This window comes from Larus michahellis, chromosome Z (genome assembly GCF_964199755.1).
Source record: "Larus michahellis chromosome Z, bLarMic1.1, whole genome shotgun sequence".
Taxonomy (NCBI): domain Eukaryota; kingdom Metazoa; phylum Chordata; class Aves; order Charadriiformes; family Laridae; genus Larus; species Larus michahellis.
Window position 1 is genome coordinate 3,556,499 of NC_133930.1, and position 13,780 is coordinate 3,570,278.

The following is a 13,780-nucleotide window of genomic DNA, read 5'->3' on the forward strand; positions in this document are numbered from 1 at the left end:
GATGTATAAAACTGGACAGAAAGCGTATTTCACCACCGTCCTCATGCTGAAGCATGAAGAGGCTCTCTCCTCATGAAGAGCCCTTCCCAGCAGCTGCAAAGTCAATGCGTGGTCGCACCGCCAATTAATGGAAGACCAGAATCCTGGAGCAGTAGCTCAGAGCTGCCTCAAGTCTTCGTAGAATGGTTTGGGTTGGAAGGGACCTTAAAGATCATCTAGTTCCAACTCCCCTGCCCTGGGCAGGGACACCTCCCACCAGCCCAGGTTGCTCCAAGCCCCGGCCAACCTGGCCTTGAACACCTCCAGGGATGGAGCATCTACAACTTCTCTGGTCTTGCCTGCACAGCTTTTGGATGACTACAAGTAATCATATCAGTGCCGGTTTCAGATGTTTGGACTGCAGACCCATCCAGCGGCCTCTCTGAAGCACGTAGGATGCCTTAAGTAGATTGACTGTGCTTAGGGCCGCGGGCTAAATGGGGATGGGGAAGAGGAGGAGCAGCGACACGAGTATCGGTAGGGTACTCACTGGCACCTGGGTACTGTCAGGATGGACACGCGGGCAAAGGCTAAGAGAAGGCATGGTCCATCTCTCTCTCTCTCTCAAAGAATTTTAAAACCGGCTTACCTGAAGGAGTCAAAGGTGTTGGCAGCCCAGATGTCCGTGCCCAGCATGTCAAGGGAGCTCTCCTTGTTGCCATTCTAGGAGGGAGGGAAAGGCGGTTACTCGCCGGGAAGGCACGAGGTGCTATCCGGACCACGGCACAGGCCGGCACAGCCGTGGAAGTGTCCCAGCTCTATGCGTGGGCTTCTCCACTTCCGTGTGAATCCACACTCACTGCAACGCAGAGACCCCTTGCCTGCTGCAAAAGCACACCGTGAAGGCAAGGAGTGGCACAGTTTCGGCCTTGGGGACACAAAGCTGTAGACAACATGGGGCAGACAATATGTAGGTTCAGCTCTGACTCCAGCCCTGTTCTCCTACCCCACCATCCACAACCTCCAAGACCCACCAAGCTACAGCGGGCAGGCTGACATCCCGATCACGAAGACACCCAAATTCAGAGTCACAAACCAGCTGAGGTGGGAAAGGACCTCTGAAGTTCATCTAGTCCAACCCCCCTGCTCAAGCAGGGCCACCTACAACTAGGTGCTCAGGACCACATCCAGGTGGCTTTGGAGTATGTCCAAGGACGGAGCTCTTCACCACCAGCTACCAGGGCCTGCTCACCAATAAGGATGAGGAAAGACGTCCTGCTTCGTTAAGGAGTCACGGTGGCAAGACTTCTTGCTCTAACAACAGGCGGGGGACATCAGAACCCTGCACTGTGCCACTTCTGCCACGCGCACCAGTAAACCAGTTCACGCGGTTATTCTGGTACGTGACCCACCAGCCCTAAGGTGACGGTTCCTTCCCTCGAGAAGCAAAAGCGTCACGGTATAATCCGGTGGGAATTATGAGAAACCTCCGGCAAACTGCAAAGCACCTTGAATTTTACCGTACAGTTGCTTTTGGCAGCAACCCGAAGCAAAAGTACCTAAAGCAAAGACCTCACACACATCCTTCATGGCCCCTTTGCAGTCACCAGCCTACACGTGTCCTCCCCAAAGAAAGAGGGCTCCCCTCTCCACCCTTTACCGGCGAAGAAGTAAAGCAGTTGGATTTTGCCGGGACCATTTAAAAAAAAAAAAAAAAAAAAAAAATCAGACTTGATTCAGACTTTTTCCCCCCCAATGTTTCTTACGTATATTCAGATTATTTAAGTATTTCAGCCCAAATGGTCCCAGCTCTGGTGAAACAAGCGCTGGAGGATGGTGGCTTCCACATATTCCCCGTCCTACAATTTCTGCCATTTTCAAATATTATTAATAATAACCACTGAGACACTAAAACCTCATGAAGATGTGCCCATTTCTTGATGAAGCCCCAGACCTCGGTCTGCCCATGCAGAGAGCAGTCTTTTCCCAATGAGCAGGACGCCCATCCTCGGTGCACGCTACGGACGGTCGGACTTCACAGCAATTCCCAGCACAACAAGCAATTTAGACACCAGCTGCTCCAAAACCAGCCACATCGCTCCCTTTTTTGTCTCCTCCAAGGGGTCCGTGGGTTACGATTTTAACCTCCGGGGATCTGCAAGTCAACTTGTCTCTGCACAGAAACAAACTACCAGAAATAAATAAAATTCTCACGATCAGTTATGGAAACAGAGCTTTTCATTTTAGGCAAATGTAAGGAAAATTATCTTCCACCAAGGAGGGAAATTACTTTTCCGACTACTTAAGAAGCATCCTCACGCGGTAAAATGAAAATACACACGTGCAGGTCTTTATAGCTATCATCCAAAGAAGAGATACCTCTTCTTGCTGACAGATCCATTTCTCGTTCCGTTTCCTATGGATATGGGATATTGTAAGTCCCTGTCAATGAGCCAGCTACAATAGGAGTTCCTAAGAGGAAAGAGTCTGGGTTCAGGGAGAACGAATGGGAACATGTAACCAGTTGCAGTGCAGATGAGACAGATCAGCAACAAAGATCCCAAATAGCAAAAATTTAAGAGAAAGCGGGTTCCTAATGCAACGGGTCGTGCCCTAAAATTGTTGCCCAAATTCAGCTTGGACCAGGGCTTCTGAAGAGCCCCTTCTTGACTCCTGAAATAAAGCGTCTAGCAATTACCCTCTGATGCTTGGCTTGAAATCTGTTGGGATGCGCAGGGAGAGTTTTGGCACCGACACCTCCTAATCCACAGCGTAAGCGAAGGCAACACAAGCTGTCCCACCCAGCCGCCCCGCATCTCCTCGGCGCTCTAACGGTGAGCACCGGCGGGTCAGCCCCCGGAATTTCCCAGCAATTAGGAGAAATGGCAGCAATGGTGCAGGAGGTCAGACGGGTGCAAGCTTCTAGGCAGCGGTTGGATTCTCCCACCCAAACCGGGCTGCAACTCCTGGTCCTCCTAGATGACGTCCCTAGACGATGTCCCCACGACCTCTTGGAGACGCTCCAAGCATTAGCCAGACTCTACAAAGACGGCGCCAGGGCCAAACGATAACACACCTTGTCATTAAGTTGTGAGTCACTACGGTCATTCCAAGAATTCCTTTTGGTCTTCAATGACCTGTCTTTATAACCGGTTTCTGTCTCGACTCACAAGGCAGGGAACATGCCGGCTGCCCAAGTGAATCCGGGCTGTAAAGTGCTTACTGAAATGCTCACAGCACAGGACCAAGACTTCAGAATAAGACCTTAAAAAAAGCCAATTCTCAAGTCCAGGGATGAAAAAAAAAAATAAAATAAATTTACATGTATTTAAGAAGAGAAGTGACTTGCTGTCAGTTCCCCCAGGACTGCAATTATAACCGTAAGCAGTTTTAACTTGAAGCTCCCAATGACCCAACCCTCAGCTTTAGATAATAATTTTCACCGCAAAGGGGTTAGTACTGCTGAAAATTAATTAAGCTACCAGGAAAGATGATTGAGAGACACACCGACGAGAACGAGATAAATACCCAGAACGATCAGAGATCCGGTAAAAGCCGATCCTACACCCAGTACGGTTTAAAATGCACGTCCATAACCTCCGTCCCTATTAGCACACACCATCTCCATCCACCGTCGCCCAACCCCCGTAGCTGCCCACACAAAACCAGGGACGGACGACGCCACCGGCTGCGTGGACTCTGACTGTTTACCCGTGCATGCAGCTTCAGCAAATTCCCCACAAAGTCGGCATTTGCATGCCCGCAGCAGCTTTTTGAAAGCCCAGCTCAGCGTCCCACCGGTTCCTCTCGCCGCTCCTCATGACCAGCCTCCAGCGAACCACTGCAAATACAAAATCATCCTCTTCGTCGCACGGTTGCCAACAGGGTTAGCTCATCGCCGTGCCTGGCATTAACGTAGAACGCTGCCAAATAGTCGGCTGAGTCTGTGGTAAAAATTCAGGGATTGTCCTGTGTCATGCGTTATTTCTTAAGCATTTTTCAGCTCTACGTTTGAGAAGATTCCCCCACCTTTCCTCCTTCTCAGCTGCCTGCGACCCCTGGCTACAATTTCATAAAAACCAAAAAGGATATTTAGATAACAAACTGTCTGAAAAGGCTCTGATTAAAGGTTTTGTTGTTGAAAATTGCAAGTCTTCATAAGAAAAATATAGATATTTTGAGGAAGACACTATTATCCCTGCTCGAAGAAGAAGGATATGTTGAGTCTCGCTCCTCCAGAAAGGACCATCACTTCCCAGCAATGACACGGTTCTGCAGGTCCTCTCCCACTACAGCGTGGCTCAGGAGGAGAGACTATTTCCTCAAGTTCTCCAGGATGGATGAGACGGATGAACGGACCAGGACTGTGACCACCGGCCCCACATCTCCCAGTGGCCATCCTCCGCTTTTGGCAAAACCAACACTCACGTGTGCAAAAGTAGAATTACAGAACCATAGAATGGTTTGGGTTGGAAGGGACCTTAAAGACCATCTAGTTCCAACCCCCTGCCCTGGGCAGGGACACCTCCCACTAGATCAGGTTGCTCCAAGCCCCAGCCAACCTGGCCTTGAACCCCTCCAGGGATGGGGCAGCCACAGCTTCTCTGGGCAACCTGGGCCAGGGGCTCACCACCCTCACAGCAAAGAATTTCTTCCTAATATCCAATCTAAATTTACCCTCTTTCAGTTTGAAACCGTTACCCCTCGTAGAGCAACTCCAAGAGGAGAGAGGAGGACAGAGGCTGACTAAAACATGAAGAAGAGGTCCCTGGTCTGAGTTCAAGGAACGGACTGAAAACCAAATCAAAAGCAAATTCTCAAAGTCTTCTGCAGGGCAGGAAGGAAACTCCCCATTTAGCCTGGCTGATGGCTCCCATGGAAAGCAGCTGGACCCAAGGTCACACGTTTAACACCATCTATGTGGTGTCCACTCATATATCAACATCTAATGAAGACTCAACAAAAAATAATTACAGACATCTCTTAATTTCCCCAAATGAAAATACACCAGGACTTCAAATAAAGAAAAAATCCTAATTTCCTTTGCACTAAACCAGCTGACTAGGGACTTCTTTCCCAACATTAAAGCACTCGGCACACCTCAACACGCTTCTTGAGACTGAAGAACAGCTACAGCCCTCAGCAGCCAGGTCCCACATTAAGCGTGAATTAATTAGATCTCTGAAGTGTCCTTCATAATTGACACGCACTCACACCCTATGTGTAGACACACACACAAAACACATCATTAGGAGGATGCCTCTGATCAACAGCAAGCAAAGGACGCAGCTTCAGCACGTCGCTACCAGATATACCTTGGTCCATTGCCTGAACTGGCTGCTTCTCCCGCGGCTGCCAGACCTGGATCCAGACCCACACCCGGAGCCTGACCCCGGCCGGGATCCTGCGCTCCCACTGCTGCTGTGATCCCACTCTCCCTGGAAACAACAAACAGCTCGCTTTAGTCAAGGGCAACGCCGTCTCGCACCCACAAAAACCACAGACCTGGTGAACCAGGAGAGCTCCAGCACCCAGACCACACGCGCAAGCACCATTAAACCCATGCCCAGCGCCTTATTTTGGGGCATTCTCAGAGTCCTTTAACATGCCGTATTTACACATTGCAAAGGGATGACATTGTGGGAGGCTTCAATGAACATAAGATCTGGCTCTAGTCTATGCATGGGGAAAATAATAACACCTACCTCCTCTATCTTGATGAGAATTACGCATATTCAGCAACCCCACCCCCTCTAAAACTCCTTAAGGGCACTTGGACGATGCCCTTAACAACACGCTTTAACTTTTGGTCAGCCCTGAATTGGTCAGGCAGTTGGGACGAGATGGTCATTGTAGGTCCCCTTCCAACTGAAATAGTTTAGTTCTACTCTAGTCTGGAATTCTCGCCTCTTCTAGGACTCTAGTCTGGAATTCTCGCCTCTTCTAGGACTCTAGTCTGGAATTCTCGCCTCTTCTAGGACTCTAGTCTGGAATTCTCACCTATTGTATTCTAGAGTTCTGTTATATTCTAGAATACTGTTATATTAAGTTCTAGACTTCTCTTCTATTCCAGACTTCTATTCCATTCCCGACTTCTATTCCATTCCCTTAACTCCCCTCCCAAGCCCAAATCAACTTCTCAGCCAGTTTGTCCCTCTGCTTAGCCCACTGTTGGAGTCCAGCTACTCGCACACTTGGAGTTTACCAGGAGACAACATTACACAAATAACTATTTTTGCCTATTAAGGAGCTGTGCCCAATATTCTCCTTTGTTTTCCTAACACTTGGTTCTACTGTCAAACAAGGTGCAGGTTCCTTGTTCAGCTGGCAGCCCTCAGGCCGAGCTGAGTCATCCGAAAACCAGAAAAACTCACCCAACCAGCCCTATCTACCCAAACCTCCCACAAGGCGCTTGGAGAGAAAGGTGGATATTGTCAGGGCAATTGTTTTAAAAGCTTTGCTCAGAGGCTTGGGAAAGACCTTTGAAGTGACCTAAGATGATTTAAAAAAACCCATTAAATCACAGAGCGCAGAATATTCAACTCTTTCAAGCATTCTGAAAATCAGGGAAATACAAAGGGGGAACGTGTGTTTCAGGACTGGTGTGAGGCGACACTTCTCATGTCTCAGATATCTTCGTGGGGCTCCATGAGGCCTTGAGGACACTGCCAAGGGCTAAGACAAAGGCAGAGCCACCATGGCTTTCAAGAGCCAAAAGGACTCACCAGCAAAGCACACGACAGCCAAGTCCAGGTCACTAATTCGGAGGTACAGACCAGGTCTCACCTCCACCACTGCCACCTGGGTTGGATGGGGCAGGGAGACAGCAGCACAGCAGACCCTAAGCCACCTAAGGTAATGCTACCCAGTGGTCCAGCATGGACCTTAGCGCACGTGAAACTCAACACGAGGGACGAGAAGCAAAACGCAGCAGTACTGGTTTCTGCATTGCTCCAGCTGCACGTTCTCCATCTTCAAACGTAGCAACTCTTAAGCAAGCTCAAATATATCACGGTTGCTGTAACCTAAAAAATCAGTACTGACTTCAAAAGAGGTCAACTGGTTTTCAAGTTGTATATAGACGAAATCTGAGAGGTTGCGGTTGTTCCCACCACATGTCACAACGACAGTAGAAAGCGGCTTCTTCCCTCCTCATCACCCCGTGACCTGAATCTCCCCACGGTTGAGAAATAGGGAGTGGCACAAAGTTTAGGGAGTCGTTAAATTGGCGTGAAGGGAAACAGAGCTTCACGGATGCCACTTGTGAGACGTGGGCAGCTGGCCACTTTGGGAAGCCCTGGGGAAGAGCCAAGTCTTGCAGGCATCCCGAGAAGTGAGAAATATCTCATTTGACGTGGAAAAGATGCGCACCAACTGAAAAGGTGGCGTGGGGAGAAATGGGCCTTCACCACTTAGATGTTTGAAGGATTAATTACCAGTTTACCGCATCCTACGCACACCACGTCTTGTTCATCCCCGTAAGAAAAACTTCTGAGCCAAATGCTACGGTGGGACCAAGTCAACGCGTGCACTCTTCGCTTTAAAAGAGACACTGAAAATAAACATCACCATTTGGTTATATTCGGTTGACCCAACTTTCGGTCATCATCGCCTGCAGGCAACCTGAGGTTAGGCAAATTCCAGAAACGCAGCTGGCCACAATAAAACCCTTGTGAGAAACAGGGAGATTGGTACCACCATGCGTCGATGTCCAAACTCACCGAGAGAAGCCAGCGGATATGGTATGAACCAGTTAGATAAAAGTCACAGGTACTTTTTTACTAAATCAACTTGTCTCCTGGCTCTAACTCACGGCGTGGGATCTTCTCCCAGTTCATGTTCCTTATCTTTATCACGCCCTGTTAAAATTTATATTTAAAACCAAATTATTTTTAAAATAAAAAACGTTGAACTGAAAATTGTTGAAACTTCTGTTGAAGCTGAAACAGTCGAACTGAGTATGGCCTAAACACACCCATGTTCAAACTCACCAGCACAGTCAAGCTCAATATTTTACCTAAATTTCTGACTAATTGCCAAAAACGAACAACTTTTTACCGCTATCTTACCGACGGGGGTTCAAATCTCCAGAACTGAAATACGTCCACCAGAAACTCTCCCAGATGTTTCTGGTGGCTTTGTGTCTAATAAAGCCATTTTGTGCTAAAATGAACCCTCTCCGCAGACCTTGTTCCTACAGGAGAAGCGAAGCTCACGCCAACCTCATGGGTGATGCTGGAGGAGTGGGCGAGAGTATGCAGGTAACGATCGTTCCTTAGAAAATAACAAATGAGCAACAAAAATCCTCCACCAGCATCATTGCAAAAACCGTTAAACCCCCATCCCAAACCCATACAGGCAGCTGGACTTCAGCAGAAAGCCGAGGCTCCGCAGGGGTGAGACGTGGCACTGCTCACCCTCCATCCTGCAGCATGGCCACCTACATGTCTCCCACACAGCGCTCTTGTCGAATTAATTCAGCATGTTGTAGAAACAGATTTGTCCGCTCTGATGAAAGACTGAAGAAACAGTTATAATGGCACAAAGTTCTCCATCCCATGCCCTTGCCTCCTGCCAACTCAATCCCCCATCATCTAAGCCCTGTCGCTCTCTGCTGTGCCCTCAAAAGACCAAGACTGGCCCAGTCTCTCCCAACATCCCAAACAACCCTTGAACTCTTGTTCCCAACTCTTATTTGAGCTTCTCCACCTACCATTGATGGTCTACGCTCACCAGCAGGAGATAGAACCTTTGAGCCATACTTTAGGGCTTGCAGGGAAATGTCACCCCCTCCAGAGATTGATTCCCAGCCGCTGCTCTCAACCATTCCAATCCTTCCGGCCAAGCTCCGCACCCTCTAGGAAACAGCGAGGCTGGTGCGCATTAACACCGCCAGCCACCTTCCTTTGGAAACTAGCTGTCGAATCTAACATTTGCATTTTAATTAGCAATAATCATATGTTTCACTTACACTGCAATTTTCACCTTCGCAGCTAGCTCTTTGAGGCATGAACTAATTAATCCCACTCCCTCTGCCAGCTCAAGAGTTAATACTTTCTGCTGCCTCAGCCCGAGTTTGAAAATCCCATTCGCAGGAAAAGGAGATAACTTTCCCCGACGCACAGGCAATAAACAGAAACGCGGTGACCACCTCCGTGGTTGCTCTCAGCGACGATAAGTATGGGTGAAGTCGGCTGTGTTGGTAGAGGTGTAGACCAGCCACGGCGATACCACAAGCTTTAAGTGGCCCAAAGACATCAGTGGTTTCTTGATGGGACTTCCCGGGACACAAAGCCTTTAAGATATCCCCCAGCATTAACAACGGTCTCACCACTGCACCTACAAGGAGCTCCCTAGATTAAGAGCGGAGCGTCCTTCGAATGACTCCCAAATTTTGAGTCTTAATCCTGGTCAGAACAGAAGACAGCTACCACCCAAAACGTCCTTTTTGAGGTTTTTCTGCAGCAGAGGTTTTCACGCACCCACATCTTCCAGTCATGCAGAATTTTGACACCGGACTCCAAGTATCTCCCTGTTCTTCTAGACCTATTCAAGAAGAACCACTCCAATTTTTCTACGGAAAAATAATGGTTTAATTATTTTAATCATTTTAAATGCACCTTTTAAGAAAAAAAATGTACGATTACTCTAAACATTTTAGTAGGGACAAATTTCCAGCTTCTTTCTTCTCAAAATATTGCATAAAACCATAAGAAAACCAGAAAACTTACCCTTCTAAAAAACATCACGCAGAAAAACCAACCACCTTGGCTCTGCTCTTTCCCTCCCCAGGTCCGTGTCCACCTTCCCCAGCCCTCTCCAATCTGGTACGGTACCTGCTCACCCTTTTGGTAAAGTAACAGCAGAAGGGACACCAAACATCACTGGGAGCTCTTCTCCCACCAGGAAAAGTCAAGGTTTTACCTATACCTGCGCCACAATACGGCACCAAAGGACCCTGATGGGCCTAGAAGTTGGAGGTTAAGCCCACAAGATCTTTCTGGACTCCCTAGGAAAGGGCCAAACCTGCATGGTTGTGTACCTTCCGGGCAACATCAGAAGAGACGTGTGAGGCGAGGATGCGGTAGATAGCTCGTCTATGCATAAGGATGAAGATAAGAAGGAGCACTGAGAGCACTCAGACTGGCACCGAGAACTTCAGACGTGCCATGGAAACCCAGCAGCAAGCCCCTGCCCAAGCCTTGGAGGAAACGGCTCACGTCATCCTGCCAAGAGCTTCGGCACTTGTTGACCTATTCAACCAAATCTGGAAGAAGAATGGAGGCCTCAAAGGTAACTCAGTTACTTCAAGTTTCACAAAACTAGAGCGTGGGAAGCTCTCCTTTCAGCGGGCAGACTGGCATCACCCTCTTCGCTCTACACAAATGGGAACTGAGGGAGACGAGACGTCCTCCCATGTGAGTCACTAGTGACAGCAGGCCTAGAAGACACCTTCCTCGGTAAAGAGCAACAGTTCTCCTAAATCAGGCAGCAAAGCAGTGAAGCATTTCGCTCCCAGATCTTCAGACACCCAAGCAGGCGGTTGCTTCACGAGGGGTGGTGCTGCCTCGCGAGGTGTAACCCCAACAGAAGTCCCAGAGAAAGTTAAACCCATATATTAGCTAAAGGACTTAATTTCGTTCTCAGCAGTCCTCTCCGACCGTAATTGAAGAGGGCTGCATTAACTGCACGGGGGGAGCGTCACCCAGCAATTACAGAAAACCATTAAGTGACTGGTTTTTTTCCAGAGTTGCTCTTTGATCATGGGCAGGTCACCCCACTTAAATCTTTAAGTTCTTCTTCTGTCAGGCAGGGCTACACCAACCTGTATTCACTGGCAAAGCCTCAAAGTAACTCCCTGCCTTTCGCTTTCTCTTTTTCTTTTGGAAACGAGACAACGGTGACTGCAAGCATCTGCCAGCACCCGCTTGTCCCAACAGGTCTCCAGCAACGCGGGCCAACCTCAACCAAATTCAGCGTACAAACTGGTCCTAGGCTGTGACACAAGTGGGTCGGTGAGATGGAGAACTGCCGCCGGGATCATCCCTCGCGTTTTGCTGAGCAAGAAAACCACGGCGCTTCGGATCCAGACCCAAGGATGGGCAACTAAAGCCAGACACGGGCTGGCTAACCAGCACGGGGAAATGAACTGCATCGTCGGTCCGGGAGATCCTCCCAGCCTCCTCGCAAGCAGCACCCACCCGCTCTCCAGCGCTGATCTGGTTAGCCAAGGATTTGGGGCATTACACGCTGCCTGCTGATGTCAGCGGATTTAAGCTGGCAAGCGGACGGCTTCACTGCCAACGTGAGAAGTTTTACATGACGGCAGTGCTGGTCACAGGAGCCTGAGTCCAACTCTGGACCCAGTGACGTGGCCACTGCCTCAAACCGTGATCCCTTCCCACCTGCCTCTGCAGCATCCATCCGGGAGGATTTCCTCATGTTTGACCCCAGGTGGTCACGGCAGCGCCGATGCCTGCAAAAAAAAATAATCTCTGGAATTGCAAAAGAAATTTGCACTGATACTTTGGGTTTTTTTTTTTTTTTCCACTTTCTATAAAATTAAGTTTCACTCTGCACTGAAATCTTCTGTTCCCCAAGAGACAACCTTCACACGTCGCCCCATCTCCACTATTACCTTTGCTTTGGCAACGTAGCAGCTTTTCCAGCCGTGACTTCATATGGGTGGAAGTGCTCAGCATCAGAGAGGGTTTTGAGGTTCAGGTGCGAAGCGTCTCCTGCCTGGGAACATTTTGGCACTAGCCCAGCACTGAGCTTCTTTGAGTCATGGAGACACAGACGATAATTTCACGTGACACTAGCTCTGATTTTGTGGGAACTTCTCATGTTTCCCTCATCAGCAAGGCTTGGGTTCAGACATCCTCCGGCAGGACGTGCCAGGCTCGGTGACAATGGCACACACTCCCTGCAAAGCCCTCTATATCTCCATGCAACCGAACAGCGCAGGACACTCAACACTTTATGCTGTTAATTCGTTAGCACAGCTCTTGGGATGCTCTTGAACCCGGCCAGTGAGTCCTCTCCAACCATGGCCCAAGAGTGGAAACCCACCACCTCTGCCTGCCACAGGCACGCTGCTGTTTCTACTGGCTTAATGGGAAGGCAAACCAAGTCATCTCCTCTCCACCACCAGCTCCTTGGGGAGGAGAACAGAAGGGTGCTCCTGGCAACATGTACGATAATCCAGATGTGATCCACACACCCTCCCTGTTTTTTCGCTGCTCAGTAGATAGGCAACATGACCATCAACTGGAGAAGCCTCTGAGGTCCCCATCCACGCAACAAGTACAAGAAGGACACGGACCTGTTGGAGTGGGTCAAGAGGAGGGCCATGAAGATGATCAGAGGGCTGGAGCACCTCTCCTGTGAAGTCAGGTTGAAAGCGTTGGGGTTGTTCAGCCTGGAGAAGAGAAGGCTCTGGGGAGACCTTCCAGCCCCTTCCAGTCCCTCAACGGGCTCCAGGAAAGCTGGGGAGGGACTCTGGAGCAGCAAGGGGAGTGATAGGACAAGGGGGAACGGGTTTAAACTGAAAGAGAGGAGATTTAGATGAGATCTGAGGAAGAAATTCGTTGGTGTGAGGGTGGTGAGCCCCTGGCCCAGGTTGCCCAGAGAAGCTGTGGCTGCCCCATCCCTGGAGGGGTTCAAGGCCAGGTTGGCCGGGGCTTGGAGCAACCTGGGCTGGTGGGAGGTGTCCCTGCCCGTTCCATATGGAACTAGATGATCTTTAAGGTCCCTTCCAACCCAAACCATTCTATGATTCTAAGTCCCTGCTGCAGCCGGTGGGACACGGACACACATGCAAATAAGCAGTCAAATAAATTGCTTTCCCATTTACTGCCAACAACGTAAGCTTTTGCTCGGTGACGATGGGTGACAGCCAGCCACCATGGGGGAAGGGATGGACTTGGCCACAAAGGAGGATTTTCAACTGTCCCTCCCCCACCGCCTGGAGAAATGGGACAAACCCGCAGAGTCGCTCTGGTTTTTGTTAATGCCCTTTCCATAAGGGGAGCCTGGGATGGAGCCGCTGCCAGGCCTTTCATGTACCAAGAGCTCCGCTGGCTCTCGGAATACATACCATACCAGAAGTCTTTTCCTTCATGAATTGCTCTGAGAAATATATCAAAGAGCTTCCTACTTGCAACAGCCTCACAAGGGGAATGCAAATAAAGTATTATATAAAATCTTCCCACTGGGTCTTGTGAGAAAAAAAAAAAAATCCAAATATAAAAAGATTTTAAATGATTCCATTATCCAAACTTTTCTCATTTATAGAGGCGGTAACGGTGCTCAGATCGTATCTTGCGTACATCGGCGGAGTGGCCTTCACCCCAGAGGCTCACCCGGCGCTAGCAGAGCTTCTGGGGGGGTACGGCTCAAATGCGGCGGGGCTCAGCAGAGCGCGGCGATGCCACGCAGCAAACGAAAGCGGTCACAGTAGGAAAACAAGGAGAATTATAGATGAGCTGAACGTAATTATGAAGCCGGGGGTTTTTCTCAGCGCACCAGGAGTTCACGAAATGTATCTCGTGAGATCCTCCGCATCTTCTCACAGCCACCTGCCCAGAGAACTGGAAAGACCAGAGTAAAAGGTTTCCAGGGGAAATTTTCTCTATTTTGAAGCAACTTCTTTGTACGGGATGCACAGTGCCGACCTACAGGCGGCTGACCCCCAGATAGTATCCCACAGGTGCTAACAGCAGATATCTCATCAAGGAACGTAAGTGCAGGGCAAGTACAGGGTGGTCTTTCCCAGAGATACCTGCTAACGTCGGAAAAA

At 49.4% G+C, this 13,780-nt stretch overlaps 1 protein-coding gene across 7 annotated transcripts in view; it reads right to left on the minus strand.

Moving 5' to 3' along the window:
* The window catches only part of CTIF (cap binding complex dependent translation initiation factor), a 155,745-nt gene that overhangs the window by 103,267 nt on the left and 38,698 nt on the right, over window positions 1–13,780 (minus strand). For 5 of the 7 annotated variants that reach the window (XM_074570407.1, XM_074570410.1, XM_074570408.1 and 2 more), the window contains one exon: window positions 629–702. The exons of the other annotated variants lie outside the window; for them this stretch is intronic. In XM_074570407.1, the coding sequence (XP_074426508.1) occupies window positions 629–702 (74 nt within the window). The remainder of the gene's footprint in view (window positions 1–628; window positions 703–13,780) is intronic. 7 annotated transcript variants of the gene reach the window in all.